The 14976-nt window shown below is 42.7% G+C and overlaps 2 protein-coding genes across 3 annotated transcripts in view; one reads left to right on the top strand and one right to left on the bottom strand.

The window, feature by feature from the left end:
* The window catches only part of CCDC38 (coiled-coil domain containing 38), a 36008-nt gene extending 31949 nt beyond the window's left edge, over positions 1-4059 (bottom strand). The window contains exon 1 of the mRNA XM_019641681.1: positions 4030-4059. The gene's annotated coding sequence lies outside the window, so the exon portion shown is untranslated. The remainder of the gene's footprint in view (positions 1-4029) is intronic.
* Positions 4060-4714: 655 nt separating this feature from the next.
* AMDHD1 (amidohydrolase domain containing 1) lies at positions 4715-14827 on the top strand. 2 transcript variants are annotated; one of them, XM_019641669.1, is made up of 5 exons: positions 4715-4946; positions 6378-6484; positions 7886-7950; positions 10544-10821; positions 12897-14824. In XM_019641669.1, exons 1-5 carry the CDS (start codon positions 4810-4812, stop codon positions 13216-13218), a joined length of 909 nt encoding a protein of 302 aa, XP_019497214.1. In that variant the 5' UTR covers positions 4715-4809; the 3' UTR covers positions 13219-14824. The 2 variants fall into 2 exon arrangements, with proteins under 2 accessions (XP_019497214.1, XP_019497215.1); XM_019641670.1 differs by lacking the exon at positions 4715-4946 and adding an exon at positions 4953-5720 and having other exon boundaries at positions 12897-14827.
* Positions 14828-14976: the final 149 nt, after the last annotated feature.

Raw genomic sequence — 14976 nt, 5'->3', positions numbered from 1 at the left:
TCTGTCCATCTGAATTCACTCCCCTCCCCATCCTCACTCCCATTTTCTTTATCCTAAAAGTCTATCTGCAGCAATAAACACCGTTATCATGGGTCCTGGCCCTTTTTCACTCATAGAAAAGCTGCAAGTTCCTGCTTTTCTACGCCAACTGTTAATAGCAGATATCTGCTCTTATGTAATCTCTCCAGTAATTCACAGGACACGTGAATGGAATAAATAGTCTCTAGAAGTTGTTATACTTCTCTACTTCTGTATGTATTAACCCCCCTGCAGATTAATGAAGGGTGGGCGGAGTACACAGAGGAGATGAGAGCCAGCTATTCTTAGGAAGGGATTACAAAGTTCTCTGAACTGAATCAATATGATGTGCCAACCAGGAAAAAAAACCGTTAACGCTGGTAAATGTCTTTGCTATGCACTTAAAACCTAGTATATATGATGACTAAGGAAAGGCTTGATACCAAGAAAGGGAAAATGTTGTTGGATTGCATAGCAAATGCCTGCAAATTTATATCTAACCTACATGTTCAAATCCAACTTCTGACATGAAAAACGTCAAGAGCTCAGGAAAATCAGGGATTTGAAAATGGTGGTAGGTGATTGCAAGCCATCATTTTTCAACATGACGTAGGCTAGTGGTTAAGAGCATGGACTATCATTATGCTTTTTAATCCTCACACTTCCATTTCCCCATCTTTCTAAAAGGAGAATAAGAATAGCGCCTGCCTGATGGGATTGAGTTAACATCATGGCCCGCCCTTTGGACAGCATCAGGTACATGCTAAGTGCCATGTAGGTGTAACCCATGGAGAAAGCATTCTAAGGAGGGAAGGTACCTGCTGTGTTTGAGGAACAGCAAGGACACTAGTGGCACTTAAGCACAGGGAATGAAGGGAAGAGTGACAGATGAGGTCAGAGATAACAAGGGCCCTAGAGGTCATTTGCTCAGTGGAATGGGAATCATGAAATAAATCACTCGGACTGCTGAGCTGAGAAGAGACTATGGAAGGAGATGAGGGTCCAATAAGGAGAACCTTTTGGAAAAGTACAGCCATCAGGAGGTGAGAGATAATGGGGTCTCGGGGTAGTAGTGCAGTGGTGAGAGGTGGTCAGATTTCAGATATATTTGGAAAGTATACATTGACTGACAAGAATTGACTGATGGTTTGGATGTGCAGTATGAGATAAAGAGCTCAGGAAAGAAAGGATAGAGTTGCCATCAGCGGAGACAGAGAAGGCAGTGGGGGAAGGAGCAGTTGGGAAGCTCAAAGCTTCAGTTTGGAACATGTTAAATTTGGGATATCTATAATACTAGATATCTAAGGGACATGGGTATAAAATATACTGTTCTTCCAAGTGAACACCATGCTGATTGATGCATTTAAATTTTGCATTCCTCTAACATTATGCAGTTATCTGTGGTCAGTGGGTCAGGCCCTTTGATTTGTGTCATCAAAGAGGTAGCAAGAAGGCATTGTGGAAAGACCCTGGCTTTTGGGGGCAGGCAGGTTTGACTTCTGCCTCTGACTCTTATCAGCTCTTTCTTTTAGGCCTATCCAATTAAATTCAGTGTACCTTAGGGTCTTCTACCAAGTATGGATACTAATACCTTTCTTACAGGCTTGTTGCAATTTTCAAACACGGATAATATGAGCGAAGTGCCTACTCACAGTAGGGTGATAAGGAAATAATTAAATAACTGCTTGTAATTTCCTCAAAGTACACATCCAGATCTGCCCTCTTTCTAGACCACTTTGTGTTATGAATAACTACCAGCATTTGAAAATAAGAGGGGTAACTGACAGCTAGCTTTCATAAGAAACCCTGAATTAAAGTTTTTGAGACCAAGTCATTTGAGAGGAATCTACCAGCAATGTCAGTGCAAATTTGGGGAACCTAACCCACCGTAGTGCAGCTTCTTAAGATCCCAAGCTTTGCGGAAGTGGAGAAAGGAAGGGGGTTTTATAACGCCCAAACCTAAAGCCCTATACCAACTCTAAAGAAAATTAACAATATCTACCAGATATTATTGAAAGAAGTTTGTGTTTGAATTTCTCAACAACTCTCTCTACAAACTCAATGAAAATGGATTTCCAGATTCTCTCAACACAATAAAGAGCTTTATCTCTCATATGCAAATGAGGCTTTAGACAGATTCTCTCAGACCCAATGCCTTTCAATGTTTTCCCACTTCCTTCCCACCCACTTGGACAAAGACGAGGAGAAAGGGCTGTGAACCATGTCCTTGGATGGTGTGTAGAGACCAGAGCTAGCAGTTTTTTTGTTTACCTGAGAGCCAGGAACCCCTAGGTCCTTGGCCTGCCCGATGACTGCCTTTTTGATAGGTCAGAAGCAGAGCATAATGATGAGGAAATTACCTTCAGCTTGACCTTTACGGCACTGCTGGCGTCAAGCTAGCGATTTTGTGTGGACTTTTCTGTTGACATTTCTGACCGCCCCTTTTGCAAACTTAAAAAGAAATAAATAAAAACTGGACATCAAGTGGAAGACAGAGTAGGGGAAAAGAAGTTCGCCAATGCAAGCAGATGATGTGAAAAGTACTTTGTAAATTAAGAAGAGCTATAGGGATGTTGGTTATTACTAAAGAAAAATGTGTTATCCTCACCCCTCTAATTAATTAACAGTGACCAAGGAGGAAAGAAGTCCACTCTCACCCTTCTTGCTTCTGCAAATCTCTTGTTTGCAGGCACTTTCCAGGCAATGTTGCTTACCTAGACTATAAATGAAGGCATTCAGTTCACCCACAGATATAAATCCCCAAATTATAAAAGTACAATTTCTTTTAGACTTGCCAAGAACTTCTTAGCTTTAAGTACATGGCATATTCTGTGAAGTCAGGAGGAAACCTAGAACTATTGGCTGAAATCTAATCTTTAACTTAATTGACCAGCAAGACAAATTGCAGGATTACAATAAACTAATAGTAATAATAATAATAATAATAGCCATGATTTATTTAGAGCTAGGCACTGGGCTAAGTGATTTACATTTCATCTTAAAGCTCAAACAAGCCCATAAGGTAGAAAACAATTATCCCCATGATATGGATGAGAAAACTGAGCCTCAGAGAAATTAATTTCCCAAGGTCAAATATCTCATAAATAACAGAAATGGTATTCAGACAAGTTTACTGAACCCCAAAGCCTTCTATTTTCCTATCATTTCACACCAACCTTTATAATTGCATAATCTGCAAATATACTTATAATTGCAAAATCTAACAGTCTTTAGTAGAAATTTTATAATATAAAATTTTAGTATTTATGAATTAATGACTTTGTTTCTATTTTCCACTATTTCTACTTCTCTCTATATTATATCTCTCTACATATTATACCTTTCTTTTTAAAACTGTGTATAGCTATGTACACATCTGTTTGTGATTTTGTATCTGAGCTATGAGTAATCTATGGATTTTTTTTTTCTTTTGGGTATCTTTTACTTACATTGTCTATTAAATTCTTTTCCAATATTTTTCTTTCCTCTTTTTCCTACCTGACTTGTCTCTTTCTCTCTTTTATAACCACAATATGAAGCTAAAATATATTTTTATTTGTGTTTATCTAAAGGAATTCTTGCTTTCTGTTCTTTGTTTTTAAATGGCTTTAAAATGACTTTAAATTGACTTACTTTTATTTTATGGTTTTACAGGCCTCAGCCTGTTTTTTATGGTGTGTTATTCATATCCATAAAGTGTCTCCCTTTTGATTGAGGTCTGTGCTGGGCAGGGAAAATGCCCTTTCCTGTCTGTATGTTCCACAGGCCTAATACAAAGCTTCTACTAAACGTATATAAACAAAATAAAATAATTAAGCCTCTCCAAATAAAACCTGGGGCGCCAGCCAGTTTTCACAGCAATTGATAAGCGGGAAGAGATGTAGGTGAGAATTACAGACCATCTTCCTTAAACAAACTTGATTCTGTCTCCTACCTTGGATGCAAATTGAGGGTAGGCCCCACCAGATACAGTAGGGGGCGTGGGAAACCTAGAGCTGGAACCAGTTTTACCTCAACGAGTTTGGATCTAGGAGCCGTTTTAATCAATCCTTCAGGACAGACGTTTGGGGAAAGATAGGCGGAGGGGCCGATCGATTCTCTAGTCTCGGCTCTATCATCCCCCACCCCGATCCCCCTTCATCTCGGGGACCGTCTGGTAGGGGGTCCCGGAGCGGAGCTGGCCAACCGAAAAGGGCTCGGCACCCGCCACTCTGCTTCGCGGCCGCGCGGACCCAACTCCCCCACCGCCTCCGCCTCCTCTCTTCCGCAGATTCCTCCAGCAGGCGGCTCACCGCGTCCCTGGGCAGTTGCTCCTCACTGGGTCCCCTCCGAGGCTCTGTCCCAGATTCCCTCACTTGCCTCTACCAGGTTTCCCCCCACTCTTCCTCCATCGGAGGCCCTTCCGCCTGGGCCACATGATCGTCTCAGCACACCTTTACCTCTGCGGGTGACAGAGCTTCAGTTTCCTTACCTGTAAAGTAGGGACACATTTCTACAAATCTCTACCACATTTACCCAGAACGTGACAAGGCGACCAAAAAAGAGGAGATTCCATTATAACATGGATTGCTAATCAACATTCTCGTCGTTGGTACTATGATTGTCATGGCCATGGTTGGGGGGAGGAGCGCATTCCTCCAGGGTTTTGGAAAGGCCGCCGCCGCGAGCGCCCGCCCCTGCCCCGCCCTTCCGTCCCCGAGGTGGCGCCCCTGCAGGGCCTGCACCCTCCTCCGCCGTCCCGCCTGCGGCCCCAACCCGGAGACTATCTCGCGACCCGCGGCGCGCGGCGACATGGCTGGCGACCACCGCCTCCTGCTGGAGAACGCGCGGCAAGTGGTGCTGGTTTGCACCCGCGGCGAGCGCTTCCTGGCGCGGGACGCGTTGCGCAGCCTGGCGGTGCTGGAGGGCGCCAGCCTGGTGGTGGGCACGTAAGTGGCCGCGGATGCAGGGGAGCTGCCCGGCGCCCCGGGCCGTGGGCTGGGAGGACCCGTAAGCCAAGGACCGGCTTGTCGCTCTTTCTCTAACTTGTGCGCTGTGGAAGGAAACCGGGTGAAAGCTTTCCCGCACCCAGGGAGACATTGGCAGGCCTGCCTTTAGGGCACGTGTGCGGCTAACATGTTTGACTGCTTCGGGCTGGCTGTCATTCGGTGGAGAAACGCACTCAAGCTGCACACGCCCGCGGGATGCATCACGATACCGCTGCTGCTGACAAAATATCATTGCCCAACAATCGGAAGGGCTGGGGGTTTTCTCCAGTGCTTCTTGAAGTGCGGCCAGGGGACCACCTGCGTCAGATGGCCTGAGATTTTTTTTTTAAAGACTGATTTCTGCTCCCCACACATGCCCCCTCTCCCCAGATCTTTTGACTCAGCATCTCTGTGGGTGGAGTTCGGAGACCTAAATTTTTACAAAATATCTCTTCGACCCACTCAAGCTTGAGAACCACAGAAGACATTTAGATGGTGACGGTTTGGGGTGATAGGAAATTAAGCTTTGGCCGCTGGAAAAAGAGGACATTTTCACTCATTTTCATTTCAACTTCTGAGCTTATTGCTAGACGTGAATAAAACAACAGCCAAAGTGTGGGAGGGAGGGCCTGGAGTGGGAGTGGGTGTTGGATGCGGATTTGAATTGGCGAGCCCCATGGCACTGCGATTGCGCAAGATCGGTCTCACCCCTTATCTGAGGCTGCTTAGGGTTGTGTAAGAGTCCAGCTTTTAGGGACTTTGTGTGTGTTTGTTTTTAAAACAAAACAAAGGAATATAAACACTCTCAGTGTTACTGTAAAAAATGTGTTAAAATCAATTAACGGAATTGCGCAGTGATAGAAATTCAGGCCTTGCTGATGGCCATACCCTATGGAGTCCCCAGAAGCCAGACCCCTACTCTGTTGCACTTCTGTGCATAGCCCTCTTTCTCCAGTCACTCCATCATCCAAGATGGCTGCTCCACGTCTCCTTATGGTGTCTACATTCCAGCCAGTAGGAAATAGGAAAAGAAAAACAATCCTATTGGTTAGAACTTACTCATATGGCTATACCTGGTAATGGGAGACTGAGAAATGTAGTTTTTATTCTGGGTGGTCATGGGTCCAGCTAAAATGTAAGAATCTAGCACTGTGGGAGAGGGGAACAATGATATTGGGGAACAACTAGCATTCTCTGCTACACACGATTTGACTTTTTGCCTTGCACATGGCTAGAGTCACTTTTTCAAAGACAATTTCATATAGAAGAAACTACCATTGTACAATAAATGTTGACTGACACCAAAAGACATCAATGACATTTTAAGTCAATAGTCAGATTCCTCACAATATTTTCCCAAACTTTAATAATTATTTCTTGATTTTTCTTCAGGGATGGGTTTATAAAAGCCATTGGTCCTGCTGATGCTATTAAAAAACAGTTTTCTGAAGAAACGTTTGAAGAAAGAATTGACTGTTCTGGGAAATGCATCTTGCCAGGTATTAACCTCTTTTCAGTAAAACCCTGAAAGCAGTTTTAGTGATGCAAAGAGAAAGTGTAGTAGCTTCTTTTAAATGTGGTGTCACAATGGCATTTAAATTTAATAATAGCTACCATTTATTGAATTTCTACTGTTAAATGTCTAGTTGCTTTACAAACATGTTTTCCTATTGAATCCTTATAACTGCCCTGTAAGATAAGTATCATTATCAGTATGTTACAGATTAGAACACTGAAGTTTAGGGGTGAAATATCTTACCCAAGGTTGCTAAACAGGTAAGGAGCAAGCTGAGAATCAAACCCATCCATTCATTCCACTTCTTTCCACTCACATGATGAAGAGAGGCCAGCTGTGTTGTGTTTAGATTCAAAAAATTTGGAAGAATTTTATTAATCCGTTGCATAGTGGAGGCAAACAGGGCAAGCTGATATCTCTAACACCAGAATATGCTCAAAATTAGTATAGAGTTTGAAACAAAGGACCTATCTCTAGGTTGAAAAAGAAAAAAAAAAATCCCTAGAGAATTCCCTGAAGTTCATTGGTGTCTTTAGTGATTGACAACAGAATCAGTTTATCTACTATCAGTGTTTTCTGGCTTCATGTAATGATGTGAAACAAGTTTTTCTTTTTTTAGTTCTACGCAAACATAGAAGCTAAGATTTCTACTTTTAAAGTGTGTACTGTGTATATCTGACAGAGCTTTTACCTTCTGGCTTTTGGGAGTTAGAAGACAAAGCCAGGGTGAAATCTTATGAGAAACAGCAGAATATACTAAAAAGCAATCTGAATAGGGTCTTTTGATTTTATTCCAATCAGAACCACTAATGAGCCATTCGATCCATTAGGTATTTTGAATATTCTAGAAGGACACACTTTACTGAGTTGTACCTGGGTAAACAAAAGTTCCAGGTGATTGCTTTATAGCTTCTCTTTAATCAAACTACGTATATTTCTTTCTTGAAGAAATATTCATCTTTCTGATTTCATATTTTTCCTTCCCAGGGTTGAAGGTAGGAATTGTATGGTTCTGTTTTCACACCCAGATTATTCTTTTGTGGTATAGTCCTTGGTTTTGTTCAACTAATAAGATTGACATCCTGTTTTAAAAGCTTGTTTGGTGAACATAGACTTAATGGGCAAAAGGAGCTGTATTTTTTTAAGGAATATTTTCATCAGGTTGAGTCACCATCCTTTATTAGAGCCTTCTGGACCAACTGTGCAGAGAGGCCTCTTGCTTTCTCTCTGTCGAGGGAAGAACCATAGAGACAAATTCTCCCTGTTCCCCTCCAAGATGCCTGACTACCATCATGCTTTCCCAAGAGTGGATGGTATAGTCTGCCTGCTATCTAAGGGCTTTCTAGTTCTTAACTTTAAAAATGATTTGATTTATTGATTACAGGTTTGGTGGATGCACACACACATCCAGTATGGGCTGGTGACAGAGTTCACGAGTTTGCAATGAAGGTAACTGCAATGAAGGCAAATCAAAATGAAGCACAGGCCAGGATCGCTGGTTAGATTCCCACATGGGCCAGTGAGCTTCGCCTGAGCTTCGCTGCCACTGAGCTGCCAACAGGTGGCAGGATGGCTCAGCTGGCACGTGCTTCTAATGACAAGACTGCCTGTTCGATGGTGGGCTATGCCCACCCATGGCTGGGACTGAACTCAGCACCTTGAGCTGAGCTGCCACCTGGATGGCTCAGTAGATGGAGTGTGCACTCTTAACAGCAAGGTTGCCAGTTTGACTCCCACATGAAAAAAAAAAATGAAGCACAGGCATAGAAGAGTTTATTTCTAAAGAATTTGTAGGCGGTCAGACTTTGCAACATATGCCTATAAGTCTTTTTAATGAATATTTTTACTGGCCTGGACTATGGAAAATAAATTCCAACAAAATTAATTTATAACTGTCCCAAATCTTTACATATGCACAGGGCTAGCAATAATTTAAAGTAGAATAGTTTTCAAAACATTTTAGCTGTAGAATTCTCCTTTTAAGAGAACTGAGCTGCCTTGTTCACTAATTTCTCCTCTCTTTCTCTTTCCCCATTCCATCTCGCCACCACTGATGGCCTTTGAAGGTGCCCCAAGAAATAATTTGAAAATCATCATTCATTGGGGTCAAACTTGGGAAAATATATTACTAATCACAAAAATAAATAAGGCTTATATTCGCTTTTTTCAGAAAAATGAGACTAATTAAGAAACATAAAATGTAGTCTATGTCAGTCATTAACTAGTCATAGTCAACCCTCAAATCGCTGGCTGGAGCCATTTTCACATTGTTTATTTGTTTTTAGTAGACTTTATTTTTTAGAGCAGTTTTAGGTTCACAGCAAAACTGAGCAGAAGCTATAGAGATTTCCCGTATACCACTGCCCCCCCACAGCCTCCCCTATTTTATAACACCCCCACCAGAGTGGTACGTTTGTTACAATGGATGTGGTACATTTGTTACATGACACATCATTATCACCCAGGGTCAAAGGTTACATTACCATTCACTCTTGGTGTTATACATTCTATGGATTTGGACGAATGTATAATAAGGACATGTACCCACCATTGCAGTATCATACAGAGTAATTTCACTGCCCTAAAAATCCTCTGTGCTCTGCCTATTCATCCCTTTTCTTTCTTTCTTTTTTTATTGTTAGTTTCAGGTGTACAGAACAATGCAATAGTTATCCTTTTCACCCTTCACACAGAAACAACTCCCCTCCCCCCATCCACTGCCCTCCCACCCCCTGATATCATGCTTATCTACTACAATTCCATTGACTCCATTCCCATACTCTACTCCACGTCCCGTGATTATATGTACATATAATTATAGTTGACATACAATATTATTCAACATCAGTTTCAGAACTACAGTGCGGTGGTCAGGCCTCTACATCGACTATGTAGTGGTCTCCCTAACAAGACATGAGTCCATCTGGTCCCCTAAAAAATATTTATAACATTATTGATTATATTCCCCAGACTGTCTTTTCTATCCCTGAGGCCATATTGTAATTACCAATTTGTATTGTCTCATCCCTTCCCCTTCTCTTTCTTTCCCAACCCCTGACAATCGCTGATCTTTTTAGTGTCTTCCATAGCTTAGTGTTTTCCAGAAAGTCATATAGTTGGAATTATATAGTATGTAGCCCTTTTCAGATTGGCTTCTTTTCACATAGTAATATGCACTTCAATTTCCTCCATAGCTTTTCTTAACATTGTTTCTTAAAAAGTGCATATCCTAACAGCTAAATTGGGTTATTTCAGAAAAAAAATTTCTTCAGATATTGTGTACTTTTCTCAACACACTGGAGCTGCTTTTAAGACTTTTTATTAAATCAGATTTTTCAGAGTCAGAAAAGCAACCTTAGGGATTTGCAGTCCAGTACTCTCATTACGCGGATGCAGAAAGTGAGGTCAGCAGAAGGAAAGGTGTTGAGTTCACCAGCTCACGTGGCAGAACCCAGATAAAAACTCTGGCAGGGAGACCCCCAGCCTGCACACTGTGTTTGCACCACACTCCTTGCTGCCCCGAGTAACAAAAGCCCAGCGGGATCCCAGAAAGAGCCTCTTTATTTGCTTGAGTGACAGCTGTCAGGCCCCAAACTCTAGGGGCCAGATACTGGGAAAAGGAACACCCCCTCCCCGCTTTAGTGAAGATTTGAATAAGTGCAGTGGGATTCCCGAATTTCCTAAGCTTTGTTTTCTCACAGGTGGTGAAGGACATGGGGAGACTTAACTGGTACACACTGGGGTCGATTGGGTTGTTAAAATACTGAAACACTTCTGTGATTGGTAAATTGCCGCTGCTCCGAGACCTGAAGTCCCCACCACATCTCCCATTTCTGCCACCCTAGTTCCTTCCTGGGCCCCACGCCAACCCACCCCAACTCCCCACTTCCGGGTAGAGTAGAAGTTTTTAGGACTAGGTGCCTCAGCATCTTTTCTGATCGGCTGGTACCCTGGCATAGCGGTTGTGAATCATTCTGAGTATCGCCCCTGCGGGTAGGTACCCGCGCATTCGCCGGGGTCTAAGGGTGAGCCATGTGTTCAGTTGGCAGGAGCCACGTACATGGATATTCACCAGGCTGGAGGAGGGATCAACTTCACGGTGGAGCGCACGCGCCAAGCCTCGGAGGAGGAGCTGTTCAGCTCCCTCCAGCAGCGGCTGCAGTGCATGATGAGCGCGGGGACCACGCTGGTGGAGTGCAAGAGCGGATACGGCCTCAACCTGGAGACCGAGCTCAAGATGCTGCGTGTGATTGAGCGCGCCCGGCGGGAGCTGGACATCGGCATCTCGGCCACTTACTGCGGGGCTCACTCAGTGCCAAAGTAACCTCAGCAGAGGGGCCGGGCTTTTAACTCGGGCACTGAGAACAAAGAAGGGGCCATATGCCGCCTAAGAGGGGGGCTATGTTCTCCAGAGGGTGGAGGTGCCTCAGCACTTTAGTTCTCGCAAAGGGACCAGTAGAGGCCTTTCGAAAGGTGTTCTGATTCGAATGGTCAGTCACCTCACACACTTACGGTTTTAGGAAGGCAATCCCCATCAGACCCATCAGTTTGCAAGTCCCTAATGATGAAGAAAGGAGGAGCAGTTCAAAACACTTTTGGTTAACAAAGAGAAATGTCTCCTTATAGGTCCCTTTTTAAAATGACAGATATTAATCTAAATCGTTTCCCCATGACAGTTAGCATGAAAGCATATTAGAGATTAAGTAAGAGTCACACCCTGTAAGAGACAGATCAAATCTTAAAGTCAGGAGGACTCAGAACAGTTTTTATTTTTGTTCATGTTTGTTTAACCACAACACAACCATTTTTGTTTTATTGTTGTGTTTTATAGCTTTCTCCTTTATCTAAAAAGTTTCTCCTATATGATTTTACTGTAGAGAATTCTGTCCCCTTTTGCACCTGCATCTTACTTGTCCTGGAATTTCTAGACTGGAAGGCCCGCAGTTCTGAAACTAAAAGTTCCAAAAGAAACCCAGGACGTGACAATTCACAGGGCTTCTCCAAAGTCTTAGTGCAGCTTTCAGCTTTGATGACCTAGATATATATAAATGCTACAGGCTTACAAAAATTATTTGAAAAATAATTTATACATTTAAAAAGTCTATTTAGTTCTCTGAACTTTGAAAAATAAAATTTTAATGGTAATACTGTGTTTATCTTCAGAGGAACTAAAACAGTGTTAAAATGTATTAAAAATTCACAAAACTAATTAAATAGAAAAGAAACATTAATATTTCCAATTATGTTTATTGTATGTTTTTAGTATTTATACTTACAAAAAAAAATTAAAGCTTGAAATGGCACTAAAACTTTTTGGACATCTTGTCTATAGAAAACAGATTTCTTTTTCAAACAGAGAATAAGGTGTATAATACTCTGTTTTGTTTTGTTTTTCCATAGGAAAAACAGTGTTACACAGTAGAAAAGTGCCAGGCCTTGGAGCAATACGTGGGCTTGAATCTAGCTTAGCTATTTTCAGCTGGGTGATTCTGAGGGTATCACTTAACTTTTTGGACGTGAATTATTCATCTGTAAAACAGCTATATAACACCCTATTCTATATGGTTGTCTTGGGAATTAGAAACAACATATGTAAGTGCCTGACTCCTCATAGTCCATCTCCTATCTACCCACTCAAATGGTTGTTGCTGAATTAGAGGCTTCTTCTATGTGCCAGATACAGGGCTGAAGTATCACAGGCATTTTCTCCATCTGCCAATGAGCCTCTGAGGTCTACATAATCCCCAGTGATAAAGCCTGAAGCTCAGAGTATGCCAAATGACATCTAAATAATGTGTCCAGAAAGTTATATAGCCAGCAGGTGGTAGAGCTCTATGTATCTCTGACTTAAAAAAATCCAGCCCTTTCTAATATATAATTACCCCAGAATCTTAGTGAAAATTCAGGGACTCCTACTATATCCTCTTCACCTATGTCTCCAAATGGTAAAACTGGAAGCCTTAGGCAGATGCTTCTAGAAACAGTGTAGAAGAAGAAAAAGACAGGGTGAAAGCTGGGGTCCAGGTAAGGGGCCCACAGTTGGGTGGTCAGGGAAGCCTCCAGATGCCCACTAGGTGTCCTTGACAAATAGATTTATTTTTTCAGCCAGAGGCCTTGCTGCCATTCTCTAAGGCAGTACTGGTGTGCCAGAATGGATGAGCCATTTGAGCCTCTGTTTTCAGAGTCAGTGCATCTAGAAGTCTTGTCAATATCTCGGCTATGTGGGCATGTTCCAATTGTTAAGAGTTCTGAGTTACAGCTTTGACTATTTCTCTACCTTTCTGAGGCTTGAGGTCATCTACCTACAGTTTCTCAGGCTCTCCAAGCACCAAAAACCCCTTCTCCATTAAAAAATATATATATTTGTCCATGGTAATCTCATTTTCTCCCTTCAGAGGAAAAACTGCGACTGAAGCTGCTGATGACATCATCAATAGCCACCTGCCAAAGCTGAAGGAACTCAGCAGAAATGGGCAAATTCACGTTGACAATATAGATGTGTTCTGTGAGAAGGGTGTCTTTGATCTTGATTCCACCAGAAGGATTCTTCAAGCTGGAAAAGATATGGGGTTACAGATTAACTTCCATGGGGATGAACTCCACCCAATGAAGGCTGCTGAGGTACGCTTGACCTTGTGCTGTTCTGTTGTCAACACTCATGCTATGGAAAGCTTACGTAGTTTGTTCAAAGACAGGAGTGGCCTGCTGAAGAGATAGAGAGTGGGGGAATTTGTTTGGACAATGTAAAGATTGGTTGGGTGACCCTTGGGATCCCTGACCTCTATTAGAAATGTACTTTTTTTGCTGGTCATTTACATTTTTTGTCACCTGCTGATATGTTAGTTGAAAAAGCAGTGCCTTTGTGATCTCATTTACTCAATTCACAAAGCCATGTTAGCAGAGTCTATTACTTTCACATGCAACTTCTAGGGTCTTACTGTGGCATCATCCAGATGAATTTTAGTGCCATTAATAACCACAACATGGTTTTCAAATCTATATGTCTTGCGCTGATTCATTCATTCATGCTTTCAACAAATATTTGAATGTCTACGGTGTGCCAGGCACTGAGAATTCCTCAGTGAATAAGACAGACAAAATCCTGCAGAAGTGAGTCTGGATGTCTCCCCTTTAAGCCCTGGAGCTAAATAAACAACTACCCTTGGGGCATAAATATCGATGTAGGTACCCTACGAGTGTCTCAAGCACAACATATCCTGCTTGATCTCTTACTGTCACTTCCAAATTGTGTTCTGTGTTTCCTGCCCCAGTGCATGACACCATTATCTAGCTGTCGCCTAAGTAAAAAACCTGGACATGATTTGACTCCTCCTTCCCCTTCACCTACCACATTTCAACCAACCAGCAAACCCTCCCAATTCTCCTCCTAAATGTCTCTAGATCCATTTCTCTTCACCCCGTTGTCTGGTTCCAACCACCATCAGCTCTCACTGGGATTCCTGTAGCTGTTTGCCTCCAAGCTTGCCTTCACTTTAATCTGTTCCTTTAATCCATCCCCCGGTGCATCTTATCCTTCCTCCCCTTTGCTTAAAACCACTTGAAAGCTCACTCATAGGACGAATCCCAAACTCCATACATGTGGGCTTGCCAGGATCTTGCCCTTGCTTACCTCTCTATTTTCCCCTCTCTCTCCTCTCCCTTTTCGCCTCTCTTACCCTGTGTACCATGAACCAGCCACAATAAACTACTTTTAGTACACCGAATACCCCATGCCTCTGCACATGCTGTTTCTCGAACCTGAACACTCCTCCTTGTCTGGCTAACTAACTCACTTTCTTGTTTCATCTTAGCTGTGGCTTCTCTGGGGTCCTTCCCAAACCTCTCCAAGAGTAGCTTATAGCTCCTCCCTGTACTTACCCACTGGGTTAAAATCGCCTCTCTGATCCCTACTGGACTGTAAACTCATGAGGATTGTACCCATGTCTTACACAGCCCTACCCATGGAGGTTAGCACAGCGCCTGGCATACAGATGGCCTTTAGTAGGTAAACATTTGTTGAATGTTAAATGAATGTGAACTGGATGGTCAACATGATACTTTTGGTGGTAGAGAGTGGTGAATTAAATCAATAGAGGTCGATACCCAGGATGAACAAATCAAGTTTGAAAAAGTGAGGGTGACTCCAAGGTCAGAAAGGAATTCCCTTGGGGGAGCCTAGTCTGTTCTGTGGATACAGGGCTCCCCAGAGCCCCAGAAAACTACTCTTAGATATTAGCCAGCTGAGGAGGAGCCAGCTCTTTTGGAAATATTGTCTACTTTCCTTTCCTTGGAATATGTTTTCTTAACCTATCACCCTTCAGCTTGTGTGTGTGTGTGTGTGTGTGTGTGTGTGTGTGTGAAAAATTTTCAAGCTAAGAAGAAATTCACTTTAAAGCGTGGTTTCATGATCATCATAGCTTTGCCTCCTGTTGGTTTTCTTCTAACAATCTAGCCGTAACTTTTCATCTGGAGAGA

This window comes from Hipposideros armiger, unplaced genomic scaffold, assembly GCF_001890085.2.
Source record: "Hipposideros armiger isolate ML-2016 unplaced genomic scaffold, ASM189008v1 scaffold_63, whole genome shotgun sequence".
In the NCBI taxonomy this organism is placed as follows: Eukaryota; Metazoa; Chordata; class Mammalia; order Chiroptera; family Hipposideridae; genus Hipposideros; species Hipposideros armiger.
Note: the sequence above shows the minus strand (reverse complement) of the source record. Positions and strands in the feature narration are given on the sequence as shown.